Source organism: Caloenas nicobarica, chromosome 2, assembly GCF_036013445.1.
Source record: "Caloenas nicobarica isolate bCalNic1 chromosome 2, bCalNic1.hap1, whole genome shotgun sequence".
Lineage (NCBI taxonomy): Eukaryota > Metazoa > Chordata > Aves > Columbiformes > Columbidae > Caloenas > Caloenas nicobarica.
The window spans coordinates 104,142,297-104,167,835 of record NC_088246.1 but is presented as its reverse complement, the minus strand read 5'-3'; the positions used below and the strand labels follow the sequence as shown (position 1 = coordinate 104,167,835).

Sequence of the window (25,539 nt, the reverse complement as noted above, 5' to 3'; positions counted from 1 at the left end):
ATTTCTGAATTCCCTGCCCAGCACTAACAGGCTAGGTATGTATTTCAGTGGTGCTTTGCTCTGAGAACATGGTACAGTCCTGTAGCTTGACAAGTAGGCGAGCAGCATATGATGCTTCCTCCCTTGGAGGGCAGAAGGCAGGAATGTCTTGTCTATCTGGTTTTCACTGTTGCTTGATCTGGAATCCTAATATTAATAGTGGATGGCTGTCAGGGCTAGGAGTAGTCTTCTCACTGTGAAGACTTCAAAGCTTCTCTGCCTTGTTCATTTTGTTGTAATGGGTTGGTGTGGAAGTTGCTGGCCAGAGATAATCTGGTACCATTGAACTTTGCACTTGTACTTGTAGCTGGGATACAGGCTGAGACCTGGGTCATATGCCTGGGTTAGTACTTGTTAGCACCAAGTATCTGTACAAACACTTGGTAGTGGGATGCTTGGTTCTCACCTTTCTGTGACAGTAGAACTGCTCTGCTACAACATGCAGTCTCTATGTAGGACAAGACTGGCGTGCCTAAAGATATGAAGGTCACCTGCATTCTGAGATCAGTTAGTTATGCAGGGTAACTGCTCCTAGGGGGTCTATGTTTAAAGCAGGTTCCTCGGTTACTGAACTGACACCTCAGAGTTGTCTAAATTGGGGTAGCTTACTTGAAAAGACAATTCCCTTGCTTTTGGTGAGTTTACATTCCTTATTTTTTACCTATCAATTTGAAAGGCATCCAAACTAAAAAATAATTTAAAAATCTACTTCCTGGACTGAGGAAATACTAGTTTCTCACAACGTGTAAAGAAAAAAAGTCTTATTTGAGCAGTAGAGAAGCTGATAATGTCATCAACTGTGTTAAGAAAGTGAGGATGTCTGCAGTTGTCCTATCTCATTTGTAACTAATTGCTTGAGAGTTACTTAATTGGCTCAAGTTCTTCACTGAAGACACTGCATTAGATCCTACACTTCCTGAATAAGTACAGTGTGGCAGAATTGTGAAGGATGCCAAAAGCAGAAGAAAGTGTGTTAAGGAGTTTGTAGAAGAGACTGGGAAGCAAATCCTTTTGGATAGACAACGGAAATATGAGATTTGGCTTTGTTTAGATGTATAATTTCAGAGCTGCAAATCATCGGTATCTGTAACCTTGCTACAGTAGAGCTTGCTTTAGCTGTAACCTCTCTTGTCCCTGCCGAAGGTGATGAAAACAGGAGTGCTTGGACCGAATGAACAATGCAGGCAAAATGAACTACCAGTACTCTTGGTCTCTGTAGTCTGCCTGCTTCAGACCCAACTCCTTGGAGACTTAGAAAACTAGTATCTGCTGCAGAGATCTCATTTGCTACATCTTCAAATGCTCAAGCATTGTATGAAGAGTTTGCTTTGAAGTTGCTTGAATAACAGCTCTATCATACAATACAGAAGTTTCTGACATAGCCTAAAATGTCAGCTAAACATGAAAACCAAAATACATCAGTGAAGCACAGAACTTGACAGCACCATCTGCTGGGTGCACAAAGGCTGCTTGGTAAACAGGACATTTTAGCATCATTTTTACCTGTTACAGTTTCCTGAAAGGCTTGACCAGCTTCACTTAATATATAGCATGAAAGGTTGTATAATTCGTATCCCTTGATAGATGAAAGGAGGTTGTAGTAAGGAGGGTGTTAGTTTCTTCTCCAAAGTAACAAGTGATACGATGAAAGAAAATGGCCTCACGTTGTGCCAGGGGAGGTTTAGATTGGATATCAGAAAAAATTTTTTCACAGAAAGGGTTGTCTGGCACTGGAACAGGCTGCCCAGGGAAGTGGTGGAGTCACCATCCCTGGAAGTGTTTAAAAGACATGTAGATGAGGTTCTTAGGGACATGGTTTAGAGATGGACTTGGCAGTGCCAGGTTAATGGTTGGACTTGATGATCTTAAAGGTCTTTTCCAGCCAAAATAATTCTATAGATGCTCATTAAAAGACTTCTAAGTGAACTGACTTGACTGCCAGGCCAGTCTCTTGTTAGGGGAATGTACCTGCATGAGGAGGGCAAGACTGCAGATGTTTCAGATGGTTTTGGTTAGCCTAGGTAACTGCTGTGTATTTTTACTGTGCCAAGTAACTCCTGTGTGGTGGTAAGTACTGGCAAAATGTTCTTGCTGTTCTACAGTTTCTTCCTCATGGTCTTTGCCTGCAGTCACCTCAGCTGCTCTGGGTTGGGGCTATGCCTGGAACAGCTTTACAGATGTGAACAGCTACAATCTTCAGATTTCCTGAACAGAGAAGAAATGTGCCAGGTCTCTGTTCACAAGCAAGCATAAGCAAGGCTATCAGAAGTAATGTGGTTATGAGCTGCTTTAGTCTGATAAGTGTCTGAATCTTGGCTGGGCCTATCAGGTTAGCAACACATGCCTGCTTAGCTGAGACTTATTTACTGCTTAGACTATTGATTTAAGATGTTATTTTCTTTTTCATGCCCAAGTTTTACTTGTCTACTACTTGGCTGTTAGGGGTAAGCCAAGTAGGAGCCCAGCTTACTGCCAGGTGACCAAATAGCATGTGGCCGTAAATCAGTGAGTGTGTTGTGGTGTGGGGGTTTTTTTGTGTGTGGTGTTTTTTTTTTTTTTTTGCAAGCTTCTGTTTAGCTGAGTTATGTTAAAGTATGCTAAAACCTTTCAAAAAATAAAGTAAAAGTAGTTGGGTCACCTTTGTACCTTCTCTGTGCCTCCCAGCCCCAAGCCAATTTTGCTTTTCTTGTCCAGATTCCCTTCCAGTCAAACTTGATGAAACTACCCAAGTCTGCTTTATTTGAAAGCTGGAGTTTTATTAAAGGTGGTGAGAAGGTTTGTATATCCTCCTATAGCTATTTTTTCACTTGCTTAAGGAATTTAAGTCAGCAGCAGTGGTTTCTCAGAAACTAATTCTGGGGACCTGGCAGGATTACTTGCAGAAGGAAAGGTGACTTCATAAATAAGCAGCTGGGGGAAAAAAAGGGGAATATCTATATGCCACAAAAGCAAAACGTATCCTTCTGTGCTGTTTTCTAATGTAGAATAATAGTTTGATTCCTGACTGGAAACTGGGAAATCCCTTGGTCAGTGTCATGCTGCTGTTCTCAAGCCTTAAATAGTTTGAACTTCCAGTTCTACTGCTCCAAGAGTGGAGGGAGATCTACAACATGCATTTTACATTTTTTCCACAGGGTGAAACTACAGAATGCAGACTTCTGGCTTGTAATGGCTTGTTGCTCACTAGACTTCTTGTGTTCTAGCAAAATCCATGACAGTGCATCTTGATATGAAACACATACTTAAAAGAGCAGCTGGAGTTATTACAAGTTATTATCCCTAAATGAACGAGCCCTTAACTGCCTTTTACAATGTCACTTGTCTTTATTTTTGCTGTATTGGGAAACAATAGCGTGCACATTAAAAATACAGTCTTGATTTTCAACTGTGGCAATCCATTTTAGGCTTATTGAGCACAATGTTTTCTAATTTGAAACTGCTTTTTAGCTTGCAAAGCAGACTTCAGTTTAGCATAATGTGTTTGGATGTACTAACTAAATCAAAACTTATTTTTCCATAAAGTTACATTATAGACTCTCTTAACTTCAAGAACTTCAGCTTTGTGATCTTGACCATGAAGCAATGTGAGGAGTAGAGATAAGATAGAGCTAATCTATATCAAGTATGTGAGTTTGTTCATTTTGTTGAAGTACTAGTTTACCATTACGGTCTTTGTTTCAGTGTCATCTGGACTCATTCAATTAAAGTAGGGTAGATTAATGTGTTAAATATGCCTTTACATTATGAGGAGTCAATCTGAATAAATCACCTTTCTGATAATTAATAAAGGTATGCAGAGGCTTTAAATCCCTCTTCAGAGAATCTGCTTGGGCTACACAGGAAAGCTTATTAGTAGATAATTTTGATTCTAGTCCCTTGCTAGCTTGATCATACCATGCTGCATCATGATGTTAGATTATGAAAAACCCTGAATGCTAAGACATGTTTTTTCTAGTACTTTTAAATATTCATCTTTCTATTAGTTTTGTGTATCCTTAGTGATTCTGAGATTTCTTGAGGACTGGTCGAAAAGCATGCCAATGACAAGTGCCAGCTGATGCTGACACAGTGTGTAGTGTCCTCCTCCTGTCTGGGCAGGCTTATGTTCTTATCAGTCATGGAGGCAGCCCATGGACCTCTTATTTCTGCCCTTTAGACTGAAAAAATGAAACAACAAATACAGTTGAGCAGCTTCTTTTGCCCTCATTGTTGTTCTATGCTCTCCTTTGGAAAAGCAGCTGTCCTGTGTGTGGTGCATTTGCATTGTGAGAGCTGTTGCATCCTCAGAGGATGTGTGGTCTCCTCACAAAAAGTAAAAGCTAACTCCACCAAGATAACTTTAAGAGTAACTACGTAGTTATAATCTGTAGCAACAAACTTGACCCACAGCACTAAGTGCTAAATATTTGAAAGTGAAATATGTTCAGTTATTAGATATTCAAGGAAGTCTTTGTATAGAGAAATCTGTGTTAGCTGTTGCTTGTGAATACGTGTCCTACAGTTGTCAATCACAACACACTGGTCTGTACTGAAAGACTAGCCTTAATAAAGTTTAAGTGTCCATAAGAAGTGTGCATCAATAACATTTAAGGAAGGAGCCTTTGGAGGCTGCTGTTGCTGGCTATATATATAAATAAAACCATATATAAAAATGCTAAATGTCTCGATGTAAAGGTGAATTTTTGGAGGACTGTTTTCTTGCTCTTTTGGACAGAGTAAATGGAATTGCAAAGCTGAGCTGTTAACATATGCAAAATTGTAGCCAATTCCTGAATTTTAAGATAGCTTCTAAGCTGTAAGAGCTGTAAAATGAAATTACATTTCGTGTTTCTGAACTACTTAATGGATTTAATGTCTGTGTAGCAAATAGTGGAGTCAAGGTTAGAGACTTGAGAATAAATGCTGTCTTCTCTTGGAGTGTTTTAAATTATAGTAGGGAGAATTCTGAGATGATACTTAATTTCAAGAAAGCCTATTAAACTCTTCCTTAGACTTGCAGCAACTTGGAAACCAACAATATAACTAAACTAAGTGTTAAAATAGTAGAAGAGCCCCAAAAGACTTTCGCTAGCTAGAATGCTGTATAGTATGTTTATGAAAATGCCCCGAATAAGGTGTATTTTTCCACACTATCTTGCTGTATTAATAATGAGTTGACATCTTTCATTATCAGCTGTGTACTTGTGCATCATTAGAAACCTTTTAAATGCAAAAATTCTGTTTCTTTTGATGGACTTTTTAATAGTACATGCGGAGTACAGACAATCTGGCCTTTGCCTCCCATATTCTCTACTGCTGCTGCTCTTTCTGCTCCCCCCACCTGCTGTCTTCTGCAATCCTCCTCACAAGGGGAGCTGATCCTGCAAGGGGACCCGTGGAGCTTCCCAGGAATACGACCAGGCTTTCGCTTCACAATGTGGTATGTGGGTGTTGGCTGGACTGAGCCTCCTCAACTTTTTTGTATTGACTGCAGTTCTTACGCTAACGTGGAAAATGCTAGCAGGCAATGACCTTTAATTTCAATTTACTCTGTAGTTGCCACTGCAATAGTTCTCAGTTTTTTGGAAGCTGCCACAACAGTATAATAATGCTAAATGGAGTGGGAGAAGGTAACTTCTGGCTTCCAAGTTCCTCTTCATTAACCTCTTTACTGTTTGAGTGAATAGCAACCTGTAAAAATTCTGGCAGAAGAGCAGCTGTTTCTGCAAGTCCACTGGAACATATTTCTTTTTAATTTATGGAAATGCCAGAAGTTAAGGCATCAGACAAAAGACAATCAGAAATGGCTCCAGGCTTTTCTGCTGTATGTACTGAACACTTAGCTGGAGGACTCAAGTTCAAAGCTGTAAGAATACAATAAAAATTCAAAATACGGTATAGCTGCGTGTTGTCATTTTTTGAATTGTAAAACAGAATTAATAAAAAAAAAGCAAAAGACATTTCTGCACAGCTTTGAATCTTGTTAGTATTTCAGAAATATCCTGTAATGTGCTGTCAGCTGTATCTTAAACTTTCGTACAAGGAGGCACGATGCTGTTTGTGATTATTTTAAGGCAGTTTTAATTCTGACTAGGTGGATTCAGAAGTACAAATCAAGAAGGTGAAGACTGCAGCAGCAGCTCAGTCGCAGGCTGGTTACCAGTTCTGTTGTCTGGCAACAGAATTTCGGTATAAATATATGTGAATAGACATAACTTGAATGTGGAGAGACCAGGGAGAAAGACAGGTAGAGAGAAGGTTTTTTCAGAAATCAAAGTAAAAGGCTTCATCAGAAAGGTACAAGTGAATGTATAATACATGTTAGAGTATGGACAGCCAGAGTTTATTGGCTTCCAGGCTTTTGTCTGCTAATGTTCCTTCGCACTGATCTGGTAATGACATATAATGGAATTTGGCTGATTATGAACTTTTGTAAGATTGTAAAGCTGCAAATTTTTTGAAGCTTTATTTGGAGTTGTCTGACACTTGTAGATGGAATTTAAACACCTTGAGACCAGTTCAGAAGTCCTTATTTTCTGAAGTTAATAAGAGTTTTGAGGAAGGGATTTGAAAAATGGGAGAATAAAATGTTATCTTTAACTACAGATAAGTTCATGCATTGATTAAATTAAAACAGAAATACACTAAAAAGTAGCAAACATATCTGAGAGGGTTTTTTGTTTACTTGAGGTTTTTTGTTTATTTGTGGTTTTGTTTTGTTTTTCTCCCCTCCCTCATGGAAAACAAGTGCACCAGATTTACTGAGTATTGAATTAATAGAAAACTATGTTGTATTACATTGCCCACTCTGTGAAACTGTTCCTATAGGACATGATAGGTAATTGAGTCAGCAACATAAAATATTTAAGATGATGCATTCCATTTTCTTAATGCGTTGTAGTTCTGCATCTACCTACATGTGAATATGACACAGATTTACTGGGACACACCAGTCACCTTGAACCTGTACTCAGTAACGCTGATTAGCATTATTTGTTCCAAATGTAAAAAAAAAACTTCAGGTTCTCTGACCTCATTAGAGGGAGCTGAGAGCGCCTCAGTAATAAATGCTCCTCTAGGTCCTTCCAATAATTTGATTTACATGAAAGAAAGTTTTAATCACACAATCCCTGCCACTAACAAACCCGAAGACCTTAAGGATGTAGAAGAAAGGCTCTGAAAATAATTAGACTTAGCACTAAAATTAAAAAGGGGGCCGGAATAGGAAAATGTTATATTTTTTCAATAGCACACAGTCTGCAATACAACAGTCTTTTAATCCACTTATATTCATAGATATCAATAGAGAAGTGAGGCTAACATATCCAGAAATGCATGGTAATCTGTTCATAAACTTAGATATATAGCAATTGTTTGCTTTTGAATTTAAATGACTGGAGTCTGCACCCATCACAAATAATTAACATTCTGGCATGCTCTTTATTGTTTTTTTTTTTTCAAGTACTGAATGCAAGAATTTGGGATGATGAAATGACAAAGTGGCCTACGAATCTGAGAGCCTGCTTTAAGTTTGGATCTAAATCAAAAGTAGAGGATATGGTGATTCCAAACTGTGAAATGTTCAGAAACTTGTTTGCTTTATAACTGAACAAGACAGTAATAATTTCACACACTTTGCATAAGATTATAATGCAAAAATACAGATTATAATGAATATCTTCCAAATACTTTCTCTGTGTTGATAGAAATTAATGTGTCATCCTTTAAACCTACTAAGTTATTCTGCCACTCAAAAATAAGAAACAATGAAATGGTATAAAAACCTCTTTCTTGTAGTCTGCAACTGGTTACTTCAGGTAAGCCAAGTATGTTGGCAAATGATGCATAAATTTATAAGTGTGGTCTGTCACTCATTTTTCACAGATTTATCAATATTCAGAGAGTTTTCAAGATTGGCAGGAGCAGAGTGATGTTATCTTAGTATTAGCAAAGGAACACACCAAATGTCAAAAAGCCCACCCTGTAAACCCCTTCAGCACTTAAAGTGGCACGTGTCACCTTGATAACATCCATTTATCTTGCAGTTTAAAGATCAAAAACACTCTGTATGTTTTCACAGTGCTCTGAATTTGAGAGCTCGATCCCACTAAATCTGTTAGCTGCTTTAAAGCCTAATTACTAGTCACAGGAATGAATGAAATCTCCAGATAAAATAACACCATGCTGAGAGAATTCAAAAGAAATCAGTCACACTACTCCAGGCTGACACTTTTTTTTTTTCTTTTGCTTGAAATGTGGCTCTCTGAAAACTGTTTATGAGAAAAAAAAAAGACACTTTTTCTCCTTTTTTTGCAGGATTCACCTAAAGCCTCAGCTGTCTCTTTCTAATAACTACACAGAGCATTTCTTCACTTCCCAGCTAAGAAAGAGCAAGTCTGGGTAGATAAAAGGTGTGTTCACCTGTGGCTGGGAAGGCTGCATGCTGATGAAGGATCTGACATCTTTGACACATTTATATTCAGTTGAAATCACTAACAAGGTACTAAATGGACAGTTTGGACTCCTTAGGTCCTTAATGTTCCAGAGTTAAATTATTCTATATGAGTTCTTCATGTAATTACTGCTTTGGAAATGCAGGTATGTGCTGTCTCTACCAATATTTTTAATAATAAATTTTCCTTTATGCCAACAGTGAATGATCAGGTACATGAAAGCAGACTTACTGCAAGTGGAGAAACTAAGGCTGACACAAATACATTTGTACTGCTCTAAATGTGACAGAAAAGCTGGGCCCATTTTATTAGGCCATTATCTTCAGTCCCTATTTTCTTATGCTGAGTTACCTGCATAAGTTGTTGTGTGTGCTCCTCAGGTGGGTTTAGTTGTGGCAATCTACTTGTCCAGCCAGTTTCCCAGTAGATATCAATATGAAAACAAACTATCCTGGTCCCTGTAGTCTTAATGAGGGAAGGCACCATGGGGAAGAAAGGGAACATCAGAATATGTTGTTTGGTTCTTATGTGCTTTTCTGTAATCTAAGACATTGACCTATGACATAAGAAATTAAAAAGAAAAACAAAACAAAACAACCACCAAAAACCAAAACCCTGCTAAACTAAAAGTTTGTGTTCTGATAAAGAGGCATAGCAAAAGACACGGGTATTGTAGTTTTTCCACATAGAGAAGTTAAGAAAAATGCTGCCTCTAAATTTTCAATGTTTTGTTATGGGAAGTTCCTATATATTGCACGTTATGGATTGAGATAAAGGATATCCAGTGGTAACGTCGAATATGTCTATCTCAGCGTGTAGGAAACAACTAAAGAATACAATATAGCCATACAAATAAATGCAAACCAAAAGTTATCAGTGTGTAAGGTAGCACTGAAAACCCTCATATCATTTCTCTGCAAAGAAATATTTACCCCAACACCATATTTCTTATATATTTTCTCAGTCTAACTTAATATTGTACTTAAAATATTTTTGGATTAAGGAAACAATGAAGGCATGCTGATTTTGCTGAAGTGCTAATGAAATTAAGTTACTCTTGTTTGTATCATGACTTTGTAACTAACTGAGGCTGCTGGCCTGGTGTACTAATAGAAACACAAAGTAGGAGACCATCTCTGCCCTGGATAGCCTACACTTTCAAAGGACAAGAGAAACAAAGACATAGATTTTTTTTTTTTTTTCTTTTTCTTTATGCCTTGTTTTAGTTCTGCTCTTATTTTCCTACAATTGATGTTTCCTCCTGCTTAAACACTTACTGCACTACAAAGAGGAGTTGTCTGTGCCAGCACTCAGCCAAACTATTCAAGTTGATTCTTTAATCTTTCCTTGTAAGTTAGCCTTTATTTTAGTTAATAAGCTACCATCAAAGTATTTTTATGAAGGAGATAAAGCTGACTGCATTTTAAAAGGCTTCTAAACAATGTTGGCAGTGTTTATGATACTCCATAAATGGAATAATGACCATAAAAAAACTCCTCTTACACTGTGGACTCTAAACCTTGCTCCAAGTTATAGGTTATGAAATAAGGAACAATTAGCAATGAAATAATAAGTTACAAAGTAATCATCACTCTTTTTTTTTCGCACAACAGTATAGTTTCTCCATAGTATAAAGTGATGAAAAAGCAAATAGCTGAATCACTAAATTCAGTAGACCTATTTCTAATCTCGCTCCTACTATTGCAATTCAGGAGTAACTTCAGTGTGAAAGAATTAAAGTTAGGATTGTCATGGATGAGTGATTTAGGGTCTTGCTACAGAGCAGTGTTTAGATTACTTAAAGAAAAGTGTGATTTAACAGAGTTCGATGGCAAGGTTCACCCTATTACTTACTGCATGGAGGAAATATGCCAAGGAGAATCAGGTGAGAGTTGGTTTAGATTGATTTCTATGGGGACAGGAGATGCAAAAGGGTAGAGGGAGGCCCTCCCATTGAGTCATGAGGTTCAGAATGGACCCCCTTGCTTTCTAAACTCCTCCTCAGAGGGGACTGTCGGTGTGGCTGGATCCAAACTTAATCCCAGACTTGATAAATGGTTCCTGTCTAAGAGACATAGAGGGTAAGGGGAAACAGGTAAAGGATTATATGTATGTTTGGTCAAAGGATTATATGTGCATACCTGATTCTTTATATTGCTTGTCTTGGATTTTGAAGTTTCATCCTGCTGTATCTTGACCTGCTTTCTTCCCTTCCAGAGGCCTGGTGCCAGATCCCTCCCAAGTCTGGATCCAAGGTCTCTTGAAGGAAACCCATCCACTTGTGAGTACAACAACATGGGTGTCAAATATCATCCCAGCAAGTCAGAATATAGTAAATATTCTTCATGTATGTTGCAGTTTTTATTTTGGTGCTCAACGTCTTTTAAGGGCATTATGAACCAGATTAGTAGCTCAGCCTTTCATACTAGTAGACATAGTTTGGTACTTAGCTGTACGTCCCATGGTTCTTTCCTATTAACCTCTTTGCTATGAAAAGCGCAAAAGACAATGTAGTTGTCTTTCCAAGAAGAATCTTTTTATGCCAGTGTTTATCTGATTGCAAACCAATGAGCAGTCAAGCTCAGAAAATTTTTTTAGGTAAGTGGTGAATTACTTCTCAGTGGACATAGAATGAAATACTAATTCCTGGGAGAAATTCTTTATCTTAACAGAAGTGTATTTTCTTCTTTTCTAGTTTTCAAGACAACAAGCAGCAAACAAAAGCCATCTGTTTCCTCGAAGTCTCCTAAAACGCCATTGTAAAGCAGCAACACTCAAGTGCTTTTGATGCTGGGATACCTCATAGGATCTGGGACTTACAGGGAGAAAAAGAGGAGGAAAAGGAGATGGGGAAATTTCTCGTGCCTTGATGTGGCAGTGATTTGGACATCCTGCTTGGATTATTATATGGTAGAGAAGCAGACTTAAGCTTCTAAACCAAAAGTTTATCTTAAAAGTAACCCTTTGTAACTGCAGAACATACCAATGAGCTGAGATTAAATGTCCCTGTTTAGTAGGTGGAAGAGAAGATCTTTACAGTTCAAGCTCTCATCACCAGCCATAAAGGCAGTGGCAAAACAAGACCACAAAGAAGTACAGACTTTATTTTCTAATACCTTCTGTAACATAGCAAAGCAGAACTGACAAACAGGGTCTCATTTTTTTTCTCTGAGGCTTAGCAAGAAGGGCAGGGCCAGTCACTGCCATTCTCGAACATGCACTAAGGCAGCTCGTGTTCTTAAGAATTTACTGCTGGAAACATCACTGGGCAGCACAATGTCATCTGCCAGACAGTGTCAGATCTTACCTATGCTTTCCAACAACATATTCATTGCTGTTATACGATTTATTGGATTTGATGCCATTTCTTACACCGTCTTCAAATGCGGTCAGGCCTTGTGAGCGGGTGTTCATCCTCCTGCATGTGTCTGGATCTTGGCAGCTCCTGGTCATTAACAACAGCGGTGGCTGCATGTGGTCAGGGCTTTGCTGGAACTGCCATGGGAAAAGTCATCATCCTCTTCCTCCTCCTCCTCCTCCAAGGGTCTCACCTAGTCTGCTGAAGAGATGACTGAGGCTTGATTGCCTCCTTCCACCAAAGGCAGGCCACTTATCAGTGAATGTTGTTAAAGGAGGTTGGATAATTACCCAGTTATCTCAGTTACCTTCTTTGATGGCAATTGCTTAGAGGGAATGTTTCTTTCAATGGATCCCACCATTGGTTTGATAAATTGGCTCCTACTGCCATACACATCTTTATCGCCTTTCATCTCAAACGTTCTTTATATTATTTGCAAACGAGGCAACTTCTGACTTTGTTTTTCTCTGAGTTGGTGGCAAAATATTCAATTTTCATTGGCATGCCTCCCCACACACACAACTCAAATGCTGCATCGCAGGGAGGAAAGCACGTGAGGCATGCGCTTCAGGAATGGCAAGGAGGGCAGCAAACCATCTTCAAGAGCTGCTTCTTAAATGTTTGTAAATTTAGTTGGTATTTTACCAGACAACCATGCTAGTTAAAAAATCAAATGGGATTTCTTGTTAAATTACCACCTAAGAATGCTACGCTTTCTTTTAATGGCACTTAAGGAGATGGGAGGAAGTGAGAGACAAAATGTTCTTCCTACTAAGGAATGAAGGAAGAGAAACTGTGTGACTGTCATGCATTATTTCTAAAAATAGTCATGCTACACTTTTTTTTTATAAAGCAGCAACTGCTCTTTAATAAGAGATCAAATGAAATACCCTGGAAATTGAACACTGAAGTCTTTGATATCCTCCTCCCTCCCCCCCAGCTTTATCATCCTTTCAAATCATTTTTCCCCTCCTTGTAACACTGAGCTATTTTAGCCTTGCCTGAAATCTTTCTACTGCTTTATTAAACCAACTCCCTTTTCTACACAAGCTTTCCCAGTTGTGATCCAAATGCTTTCTAGCTGCGTTGTCTGTGTGTTAGTGTTGCACTAACATGAAGTTCCACCTGCTCCTCCTCTTCCTCCCTCAAGCACAGCACAGCATAGCTGCTACCTGATTTCTTGATTGAGTTATTAGCATTTGGTGCACTTTGCTACTTTGAAGGACTGTGTAAGTATCTCTTCACATTCATTTTCCCAATTTTGCCATTGTTCATGCTTATTTTTGTTTACGAAAGCAACTATTTTTGTGATATTCTATAAGCTTTTATTGAAGTCTATCTCTGTTTCAAAAATACCACAGAATTATTTCAAATATTCCCAGGATGTTTCTCTTGTTTTAATATTTTTGTTTTCCTCCACAGCATTCTGGTTTTGTTGTTTCACTTTCTTAAACAGTTAAAAGCTAATGAAACATGGCTTGAAGACGTATGTTTCTTGTCTGCATCCTTCCAGGACCTTTGCACATAACACGGATAAAAAGAGGAAGATACCATCACCATAGCACGTCCCCGTATTAGTAGCCCTTTTATGATTCTGACCATGTAATATTAAAAGATATGTCTTTCTTCAAGTCAGCGTAAGGTGCCAACTATATATATACTCATTCTTTTTAGAGTGGGAATACATGGAATTCAGTAAAATTCAATATTTGAACAGAAAGACTGAGAATCATATATGATGGAGACACTGACACGTATCCATTGCATGAGCTCGGTTACTCTAGCAGGCGTGTTCTGACCTGTGTTATGATCCTCCTTGCTCAGTGTGGCATACCCAAAAGATATTTTTTGTAAGTAACTGCACCTGGAAAGGCCTGTCTGGTTTTCTGTGGTGAAGTTAAATGAGAGCGCATTCAGTGGCCTCTGCAAATATTTTCCAAATCGAGGTTTTGAAATGGCAAGGTAGAGAAAATGAGTGAAATATGTGTGAACCCGAGGCACCTAGCAGGCTTTGTGGTAAATGAAGTTAACAGCCTTAAATTCTCTCTAGATGAACATCTGATTAAAATCCTCACATGCTGGGATCTCTCAACCTGTATGTTGGCGAGGCTTTCAGATGAATGACCTCACTGTACAATGCCTGTTCCTACCACTCTTCTGGGGCTGCAGTGCCTTGCACTCTTTTTGGAGCCACTCACCAGTGTACCCAAGGGGGATCCCCTTCTTCCCTCAGCCCATGCAGGAACCATCTGTCCTCCGGAAGACCCAGCTCAGAGGTGGAAGACACCATGTCTGTGATAAGGACCAGCTTGAAGGTAAAGTTTGCTCTCTGGGGACCCACTGTTGGCTAAAGCAAGACCGAGCAACATCATACAAGCAGAGCCACTGCTTGGTCCCTCAGAAGCACACAGCAACAAAAAGAGAAGCAAACACCGTAAATAGCCTCCATGCTTGGCTCTTACTTAACAGTGATCATCTCCCTGTACCTTGGGCCCTTTTTGGAGATGACCTGCAGTGTCTCAGCTCAGGTGGCCTCCTGTATCTACTTGGGTGCTGCCTCGGCAAGTGCCAACATCTCGGCTTGGTTGGGAAGCTCTGTTTGTTGGGGAACAGCTACCACTGCCCCAGACTGGGACTCCTGGTCTTGTCTGCCTTGTGCAGCCCAGAAAGTCCTCCTGACCATGTCTGTGATCACACTCCTACATGCTGTTGCCATCTGTAAAGTGGACTTCGGTTGCCGAATTTTGTAACCACTTGCAGTCCAAGGATGGAAGAAATAGCCAGACTTGGGATTTTAAGTTTGGGGTCCTTGTTGCAAAACTCCTTTTGTTAAGCCTTACCTGCTTAAGCACTCTTCAAAGATGACTATAACCAAAGCTATCAAACCCCCAAAACCTCATTCTGCATCACATCTTTGTTGCTAAGTCCCAGAAGCTGTTTTGTCTCTCCTGAAATGTCCGGAATTTTTTTTCTTGCTTGCTTCAAAAATTCCTGTAATAATCCCATTTGGTTTATGACAAATTGCTGCTTCTGTGACTGGTGATGGGAATATTTGAAGGGGACAGTTGATTAGATCCACCTCTTGGAGGTGGGGTTTAACTTTTTTTGGAGAAAACAATGTGGGAAGAAAATGGTACTTTGATCATCAATCCATGGTTCTTTTCCCTTCAACTGCAGGTTTTGTTAGCAGTCTAGAATATTTTTAGAATCAAAGTGTTGTGTTTTGAACTTGGAGTTCGTCCTGTTGCATGGCCCAATACAGCAGCTATTCTGAATTTAGTTCAGCCAAGTATTTAGTCATCCAAATATTACTCTACTGACACCAAGAAACTATAGCAGGAACTTCAAGGAAACAGGAAGGGAAAACTACAAAAAGGAAGAAAACCACTTAATGTTGTGGTTTTCAAATCTTCACTTATCTTGTCAAAAACAAGATGGCAGAGCAGTTTGCAAGTACTAAATGACTTCTGTGCTTATCAAGTGTTTCAGTATTGACACTGTTCTTATTCAAGCACAAACGCTATTTGTTGTTTAATACTCTCATCTCAGGATTGTTCTCCCTTATTCATGTAAAATATGCAACATGTGTCAGTGAATCCATTTTTTCCCCTCCTTCTAGAAATGAAGAAAAAGAAAGTTGAGTTCCCTGGGCCATTGGTGTGTGTTGGTGTTTGCAAGTCTTGCCCAGGGGATGAAGTTTGCGCATTGAAGATTGATGCAATGAACATTTCTTTAGAAAACGCTTTCCCTAATTTACTTACAAAGTAGAAATCGTAAAGCTGTTCACTCTTTGGTCTCTTCTTCACTTTTTTCTTTCAGAAACTTGACTATGAGTTGATTGAAGATTTTATGTGATAAAATAATTCAGGTATACTTTCTCCTGACTTAAAGAATTTAAATGAGACTTAAATGGACTCAGCACTTTGCAGTTGTCTGTGCTTTGTAGCACTGAAAAGAAGTGCATATTGCAGGATGTCTTTAACATTGAATTTCATCCTTAACTTTCAGAGAGCATCCATCTCAGCCCTGTGCTGCTCTCTGGGGCAGTAATGTCCTCATCATCCTCTTCAGCATTGGAGATGGAGATCTTCCACTACATTGGTGGTACATCAAAGCAATTTCATCGAGGTAGGAACTATATCACAGTGAAATGAGAAGTGCAGAACTGGTTCCCCAGAGGCCTGTGCTCCACATGCCAGGTGAGTTTTTGCCACTAAGGTAACGAGCAGAGTTTCAGGTCTGGCATCAGGTGTGCCACATGTGCTTCATAAAGCAAGGCTGCCAGGGGACAGTCTGTGCTGGGGACCTTCAGGTGGAAGAGGGATTTTCATAGACTTCAACAAACCAGATGTTTTGGGCATCCTCGCAGTATGTGCAGAGAGAGGCTCCACTGAGCCAAACTGCACCTGCATGGGAGAGGCAACCCAGAGAAGATGCTCTCTCACTTGCTTGGCGTAAGAACAGATTTTTGAAGGTTTGCTCTTGATGAAGAGAGTAGTCTTGGTCTCATCCTGGTTTGTGCTTTCGTTTTCGTCAGTTCCATGTGAAAAGGCAGAAAGATAATCAGCCCAGTCAGTATCAGTTATCCTTTAAAACTATGAGCACTTCTGAAACCCCACAAGGATCACCAAGGTAATTTGGACATAAATGCAATTTCTGCAATGCAAACTGGTCAGCATCTAGTCCGCCTCCTTTTCCACTGGGTTTTAGATCTGTGGTTGACAGTGTGAATGCCTGAGTGTGGGCACCCTCCCCATTTAGAAATCAGGACTCTCAACCCTGGGGACCTAGCTAAGCAATTCCTCTCAGTTCTGAAGCCTTACAGCACCCATGGTGTTGCTTTGATGCGATAGAAGTGAAACCATCTTCTAATGTGACACTTGTTGTGTTCAAGAGCTAAGCACCGCAGCATCCTGGGTGGTTTAACTGCACTTCTGTCCTTCCTCTGCAGGGTCTTAAGGGGTGGGTGGCTGTGGAAAGTGATTCTGATCAACCACATCTGAAGAAAGAAGCAATACAAATGGTGGTGTTGACAGCAAATAGACTTGCAGCGCTGGGAGCCACTGTTAATTTAGTAAACCTGGGGTCACATCAGCTGCCTGTCCTATCATTGTATTTAAAACGTTGTATCTGTAAACGTGGCCTACGTATTACATTCGGTGCTCTGTATATGCATGTGTGTGCTATGACTTACTGATATTTTTGGTAGCTGGATAACAATTTCTCAATAGTCCCATGGCCACAGAATACCTGTCAAATTCAGTCTCTCCTCAGACTGCTTGCCAACAGACGTGCGAGACCACACAGACAATCCAAATGCAAATAGATGTTCTCTGCTTAGCAGGGACAATTTGACACTTTCAACTGGAGGAAAGCAGCTTCCAAAAGTAAAAGGTCTGTGTTTTCACCAGGGCTTGTTTTCACATTCTTCTGAGTAATAAAGCATGATAGCTAATGCATCAGTTCGTCCCCAAAGTCTCTATATGAAGGAGATAGTCCTTTCTGTTTGGCAACATTTTCCTTATAAAAGCTATCTTGAGCATTATCTTTGGGTTTGGGAGCTTCTGACAAACACTTCAAGCCATTTTCTTAATGATTGTTGGAAAGCAAAAAGCAAGATTTAATGTCTGAGCAATCTTTGTCTCTAGTTTACTTACCTTACTGTAGCTGGGGGCTCTTTCCTGCCCTGTACTGTTAGATTTCTATTTTAACAAGAATTCAAAAGTTCAGTAATGGTGATTCCCTTTGCCTTCCTCTGAGGCTTCTGGGGAGGATTGTAAGAGTCTTAGCACAAGGACCCTGGAGAACAGCAAAATTTTAATATTTCAGGTTATGTTATGTAATAGTTGTAGTGAATATATTTAAAATTAAAATGCTAGCATGCACTTGGGCACGCAGTTATGATTGACACAGACTGTTGCTGTATATTTTGGCAATAACATTGGGGAATGGATTACCTGTTGTTGGACCGGAGATACTTTTTTGTTGTTGTTTTTTTCTGCCTAGGGCCAAAATATTGTTTCACAAAAGGGGTTTTTCCTTTGATTGCTGGGCAAGAAGCAGATGCAGACTGACATTATTGGTGAATAAAAGGGAGTATACACATTCCTTAACTTCTTATTTCTCTCTCCTGTGAGACACCCAGCCTCTCTTGGCCCATGTGGAGATCAGTTCTGCACAGCAGAACATTACAGGATTAGTTTAGCACCTTAACTTGCTTTATAAACAGTCTGAAATTGCTGCTGCTGCCTCCTGCCAGCAAAACTTTATTTCATTTCTGTATTTGAAGTTACAGGCCTCCTGCCATCTCTCTGTGGCAAAACCAGACCCCAAATTAGTTTGTGGGGCTTTTGACTATTTTCACTATTTCAGTGTCACATGTGCTTTTGTCCTTACAGCACACAGCTTTGTCTTCTCCAATGCTGGAAAGGAGGAGTTTAGTAACAAGTGCATTCATGACATTAAAATGTTAGGAGAATTCCATAAAGTCCCTGCAGAACCTAACAACTGGAAAGAAAAAAATCTAATTTCTCTGGGTAGGTTAGGGCTGGATTCAAAGTCAGATTTGTGGACCTGATCAAATCAGAGCAAACTGAGTATGTAGAAGTATTTTAAATAACAGCTGCAAGTTTTCAAAGGTTTAGTTTTTCTTAAGCTGCTTTTTTTAGTATTCCTCCACAGTTGCCTGATGGCCAGGACCTCCCACTGCCTCCTGGGATTCTCAGGGAACTGGGGAAGGATCCACAAAACCCCACTGTACATTTCTATGGTCACATGGATGTGCAGCCTGCCAGAAACGAAGATGGCTGGAAAACTGACCCTTACACAGTGACCAAAATCAATGGTGTGTATCTGGTCATAATTTCTGGTATGTATCTGGTCATAATTTACGGAACAGTCTGTATGCAGTCTGGTATTGCTGTCATTGCCCTGCAGAGGAAAACACACCAGGGGAAGCATTTAATGTATATTACACACATAAACCAGCTTTGATACCCTATTCTCTGGAGAGCTTTTAAAATGGTAAAATAACATACATCACAGATCGGTCATGAAGGCTCATCTCAACTGTTACATTTTGCCAGTCTTTGGATTTGTCTACCTACAAGTTACCTTCAATTTATGTGTATGCAGGAAGAGAACAAGTATCAAAAAATGCTCATACATAATGGGCTGTTCTTTCAACAATGTATTAGATTTGTCAAAGCAAATGCTTTGAATGGGTGCATTAACCAAGTACAAATATACTCACTTATAGCCTGACATATCTCTAAGAATCAAACTTTTGCCTAAATTGTTACAGTGATCAACATAGTTATCTTTAAATCAGTCTGCATATTTAATAATTTTGGGCTAGTTGTATCCCTAATGCAAAGCTAAACCAACATACAGCCTAAGCTTGTAACTTGGCTAATAAGCATCCTTTATGGTGAATTTGCATGACACATTTTGTTAGATTGCTGAGAAACAGTTTTGTGCCTCTCATGACATTACGGCACAAATTGAGCGTTAAATCTTGACTTGAGTCCTTTCGCAACCTTCTGGAAAACCAGTGTTTTTCTTGCATCAATAGTGCTGAATTGACCTCAGTGCCTCTTAAGTGCCAGCAAACACACACATTATTTACCTACAGATTAGCTGCTGTCAGTGCATATGGTTATGGGTCTGTCTTTCTGCATCTTTCCAGTTTTTCAAATCACTAATAGCTATTTTGGCATTTTAGCAAGCAAAAAGATATCTTTGTCATTTGAAGCCTTTCCCTAGAAAACAGCACAGACCATCAAACAATATTCATGAACAGTTTGTTTCTAAATTTTTTGTGGTCGTTTGATGAACCATTGGTGAACCCATCCATAACACAATTTCATTTAATTCTACACATTTGTTCCTGGGTTTAATCTGGGCATTGAATCAAGAGAGAAAAGAACTTAAAACCTGTAATGAGAAAATGAATTGAAATGGGAAACTAACCTCAAATTTATTTCTCCTATGGGGTGTATCAGCATTTCTAACTCTCACTATTCCATAAAAAAAGATTTTTTTAATTAGCCTTGGAAATACATCTTTATGAAGTAGCAGGCAAACAGATTTGTGCGTGCTAAAAGGACAACTATAATAGAATCACCAGCAGCATTTTTACCGCTGTGTGAGCAACTCTGGTGATAGATAATATGTTGGGAAGACCACAGCAGTGGACCTCTGCCAGTGGTTCCCACATGGGCACTAACAGTGGAAAAATAAAGTGTGAAAATGCAATTGCTGTTACACAGTGTGACTTTCCAAAGCAATTAAAATATTTAACAGTACCAAGAGAAAGCCCATTTAATGAGATAGTCCAGCAAGTTTTCTGAAAACACAAAGAATAAAAAAAAGATACCACTTGTTCTCCTTCAAAAATGAAAAGTAGATAAAAGCATGAGGATAAACAAGTTTTCCTGGGAAACTATATGTGTCTATTTATCACCACCCTTTCTACTGAAGTAAGCTGTATATCCTGTGCCCTTCATCTCCTAACACAACATGTACTGCATGCCAGTCTGATTTTAAAGAGTTTTTTTTATTTTTGAAAATGCTTGTTCCTTACCCAGACTTCTCTAACGTTCATTTAGGCTGTGCCAGTAAACTTCAAGTTTGTAATTGAAGGCAAGGAAGAAGCAGGGTCCTTGGGGCTAGAAAAATTACTTGAAGAAGAAAGCCAGGGCTTTTTCTGTGATGTTGATTATACTGTGATTTCAGACAACCTCCGGCTCAGCAACAAGAAGCCTGCCTTTACCTACGGGAGTTGGGAGGTAAAGGATACAAGATTTTTTTCAGCTGGTCCCCTGACCAGAGAGCAGTGATGTTCCTGTAATCACATCTGTATCTGCATGCAGAGAGAGACTGAGAACAAGCTTACTGTTTATAAATATAGAGCTTTCTTCCATATCCTTTCTTGCTTGTGCAGATTTCCTCTCTCATTTCAGTTCAATTAGCCTTATTTACTTTCATTAACTTTTCTACAATCTTCGTTTCTCCACTTACGCTTTGTCCTTGATCCCTTTCCTATCCCATTTTTCTCCTGGCACTCTCCCAGTTTTTCCTCATCACCTCCTCTGCACATTAGTTCCATTCTTTGGCAGCATCATCCCTAAACCCCTGACTCTCTCACTCCAAAACTATTTCTTCTGCTACTCTGCTCTTTTGCAGCAGATACTGCTTAGTGCAATGTATCTGCCTAAAGGGACTCAATTTAGTTGGATCCATGGGTTTAAAAGCCACACAAAGTTTTTGTAATCATTGGCAGAAGCAAATAATAGTGCTCTGTAGTATATTTAGCATCCAACATAAGCTACTGTGAAATGAAGAGCAGAAGTTTCTCATCTGGAAACTTCCTGATGAAGCATAAAAGGAATTCAGAGACAAGATTAAAGAACTAGAGAACTAAGGAAAAATCTGCATTAACCTTTATGTCTGAAAAAGAATGAAATTTGTTTTTAACTGAAAGAGCCTCGGCTGCCTTGATTCAATTCTTCTAAGTCTTGGTTAAGAAAAATGATGCTATTAAAACATCAAAAATGATCTCTGCCTGCTACCAGACAGTTGGCTGTAATGAGGTTTTGAGAAGAATACACAAGTTTGTTGCAGGAAAGTAGTTTATGATAAACTTGTGTATGAAAATGTGTCTGGAAAAAGAACCCATTTAATAAACCAAATGCCTCTCTCTATTCTAAAGCTGTGTGATTCAAGAGACCTCTCAATTCTTATTTGATGCAATCTGGAATTAAGGTTGGACATATATTTTCTTAATGCCAAACAAGTAAGGTTTTCTTGCCTTTGTTATGAAGATTTTGCACTAAATAAAAAGGATAGAGAAGTTGAAGAATTTATTCTGCAATGTTAGAAACAGCAATATACAAGTGTTTAACTTATGATGCATTTAATCTTACTGAAGCAAACGAGGGAATGGAGAGCGATCCGTGCTCTCAAATGCTGGTAAGTACTATAGACAGCTGAGTTTCTCTCTCTAGTGGTTAACAAGAGAGCCCTATCTTCTCTTTACTGAAGCAGATTGTTTCTGACATGATGTTTTCCATTTTATAAACAGAAACATATAATAGTTTTCTATTCATTTGTGGCCTCGTTTAAAAAACTGAAGCCATTAGTCACTGTGGAAAACAAATAAGCATGGACGAATAAGGTAGAGAGTGGTTATATGTAACCAGTGGTTTTGGTGCAGGTTGAATGTGGAACCAAGGACCCCCGCGCTTGAACTTTGGAGGTATCATTCATAAGCTGCTGATGGACCTGATTGCTCTGCTGGATAACAACACGCGTTGTTGCTCAGGAGTAACTGGGGAGCAATGTCTAGCAATCAGCCTAACGAAGATCAGTGCCATGTTTAACTGACCTGAGTAAGGCAAGTTGAATTGAAGCAAGATTCCCAGGTTTCCAGATCTCAGCATGGCCATGGTGGCAGCACCTGAGGAGGAGAACATCCACGGTAAGGCCAGGACCTCAGGACCTGTTGCGCTGTTGTCAGTCATGTGTTGATCAAGAATGTTTAAGGATTGTTGGCAGCTTGAATACGTAAGCAGGTATTGAAACCTGAATTTTTAATGCTGATTTGTATCTCAGTAGGATGATGTTTTCATGTCAGCAGCTGGGCTGACACATCACACAGAAACAGCAGCTCAACAGTTTACTCAATAAATGTGAAAATACATCAGGTTAAGTGCCACAACTTTACAGATGCAAACAGTTGTTAGTAGTTGTCAGGCTTTCTCTTTTGGTAAAGAGTTAGGTAGAAGGGAAAAGGTGTTGTGATTGCCCACGGGAAGAAATAGGTCCCACTTGTACTGGGATCTCTATCTTATTTTGCAGAAAGCCTTGTGGATCCCACAGGTCGTATTCAGATCCCTGGAATCTATGGCAGTGTCTCTGCCTTGATGGAGGAGGATAGGAAATTGTATGAATTGATTGAATTTGATCTAGAGGAACATAGAAATAATAGTGGCATGAAAAAATTCCTCTATGGCTCCAAGGTAACATAAAATCTGCATAAATGGTCAGCAGAAAGAATTTAAATCACCCATTTGTAGCATTTATGTATAAAGCCGAACTGAAAGATATTTTCAGCCAATGGCAAACTCAAAATAAAGGAGCAGAGAGCATTAAAAGGTAAATAAAATTAATCTGCTGAAAATGTAAGCTATTGCATCTGGGGAAAGTGATCCGAAATATGAATAATCAATGAAAAGGCATAATGCAAAACTAACACTGCTGCTCCCCCTCTCTTGCACTGCAGATCTTCTCCCCCTCACCTAACCAGCCAAACAAAATAAACATTAAAACCCTGGATATAGGTTACATAGCAGGAAAGAAATTGTATTCACCTCTGACAAATGGGACGCAGCTTTAGGCAGATGTGTTTTGGGGTGTTTTTTATTTGTTTAATTCACATTTTGATGTCTGCAGAGTATGCCAACAAAGCACCCAGAGCTGTAAGCCTCTCTTTGCCAGCATTTAAAAATTATATCCTAAATAAAAACCAGCAGGTAAGGGCTGGCTCAGAGAGATCTCTCTGCACAAGAGTGGCAGCTGGGAGAAAGGAGTTATTAATTATTTTTTTTTAATCACTAACATACTGGTATAAGCTCTAAACATGGGTGCTTTTATTTCCATGAAAAAGCCTCTGAATTAGTCTAAGCTGTAGTGTAGTAATCAGTAATACAAAAGTATAATGTAACTACACTATGTTTTGATGCTCTACCTCGATGAGGATGAAGTGGCGCAGATGTTACGAGTACATAAAGCTCTAGTCTCATAAAACTGGAGTAGAAGGAAAGAAGCAGTGCCCTAGGGTTCTGCATGAAGGTCAATTTATAATTTATATACTTCTCCTTTATTCCTTAGATTATTTTTTTAACCCTTCTTCTCCAGAAAAAAAAAAATCAACTTAGTGAACATTACTATCTTACCTCTTGTATTATTTAATGCCCATTAGTAGAATGTCTTCCCTGGTATCGTCTGGGAGGGGTCTGGCTAAACTGGTCACAGGTTTCTTCTGTGAGAATTTCAGAGATCAACAGATGGTCAGGTCAGAAGTTGTTCTGATTTTTCTTTGCGCTAGAAAAATTTACTTCCAATATATTTCAAAATAATGCTCCACTTTTCTTGCTGTGCATGAAAAGCTGTTCTCATCCAAATATTTCTAAGGATAAATGTTGACTAAAAGAAGTCACATTTTTTTAAATGAAAAGTCATAACTGTGAGTTTAAATTACAAAGCAAACATCTTTAAAATACAAGGGTCTTCAAATACAAATTTTAGGATGGAAAAAGGCTGTTTCTTCACATCAATTTATATCAATTGTGAACAGCTCCAGTGCCATCCCTTATATTTTCAATGTTATTTTTTTTAAGGAAGAAATACTCCTACACCTGTGGCATTACCCTTCTCTCTCTGTTCATGGGATTGAAGGAGCTTCTCATGAACCACGAACTAAACCAGTCATTGGCAAATTCTCAATCCATCAGGTCCCCCATACAGACCTTTTGGTTGTGAAACAAGAGCTAAGAGGCAAATGTTTTCTTTGGCCTCTGCTGTGTAAACTAGTTGCTCTTAGCACCTCGCAAATTTACAACCCAAGTAGTAAACTGAACATTTCTAGCGTTTATCTGTTTCTGAGAGCTGAAGTGGGAATGCGGGTGTCAGCTTAAACTGCAAGAAGCTGAACACTTTTAGCGTAACGTGTTTTGCCAACAGGTGGTCGAGCACTTGGAGAGTGTCTTTTACAAGAGGAACCATCCAAACCAACTTTAAGTGTCTATGTCTTCGGGTGCAAAGCCCTGGCTTTTTGGTATTAATGATCCACCATATAAAGCAGAAAGAAGGGCAATAAAAACAGGTATGTTCCTTCCTTTTTTTTTTTCCTTTTTTTTGGTCTGCAAGTGTGCAGGGGTATCATGTTAATCCAAAGATCAAAAGGGATTTCCCAGTTCAGTGCTACTTGTCATCCCCATGAATCTCACTGATTTTTGATAGAACTCAGCCACATCTTCTTCCACACCTTGCTGAGTTGGGGTATATTTAATAAGAGTAGCCAAAAGACCTCATTTAGTTTCTTTGTGTACTGAATCGAAGCCAGAGGTTCGTGGAGTGCAGCTGATTCATGAAATCAATTGGCTATGCATTCAAACCATTTCTGCTCAGAAGCTCTTAATATTGCCTACCTGCTCAAATAAATGGCAGCAGAACAAAGCACCTTCACTTAATAATGATTTCGTTCTTCCCATGTACTTGAGCTTTTGGAGAAAATCCAGATTTTATTTGGGATGGTTCAACAACTCCTGTAGCCAGAATGTTTCAGGCTATAATGCTGAAAAATGTGACGATATTTAAAACTGGAGCAGCTGATGATGGGGAGCACTCCCAGAATGAGAAAATAGGCCAGTTTCTTTCATTTGTCCGTTTGTGCTATAAAAGAAGGGAGGAGAACTGAAGTACCCAGGTATGCATGCATAAGTAATGCCAGATGGGAAGGTTTGTTCTCCACTGGACAGTCCCAAACTACTGTCTCTGGCAAACTTGTTGCTGTGCCAACAAGAAAGCAAAATTTCCAATCCATCCTTTTTTGTGTTGCTCTTTGGAATGCCAAATAAAATACAAAGTCAACAAAACATTTTATAAGCATGGGAACTATCATATCAGTGCACAGAAAGAAGGTTCAGT

The 25,539-nt window shown here is 39.2% G+C and overlaps 1 protein-coding gene across 1 annotated transcript; it reads left to right on the top strand.

The window, feature by feature from the left end:
• Positions 1-15,878: 15,878 nt before the first annotated feature.
• On the top strand, positions 15,879-25,309 carry LOC135985021 (beta-Ala-His dipeptidase-like). Its single transcript, XM_065627940.1, is given in 11 exon segments — positions 15,879-15,932; positions 15,934-15,957; positions 16,781-16,930; positions 18,511-18,684; positions 20,439-20,610; positions 22,011-22,073; positions 22,076-22,141; positions 22,690-22,850; positions 24,231-24,374; positions 24,568-24,715; positions 25,113-25,309. Coding segments are annotated over 11 exon segments (1,353 nt in total).
• Positions 25,310-25,539: the final 230 nt, after the last annotated feature.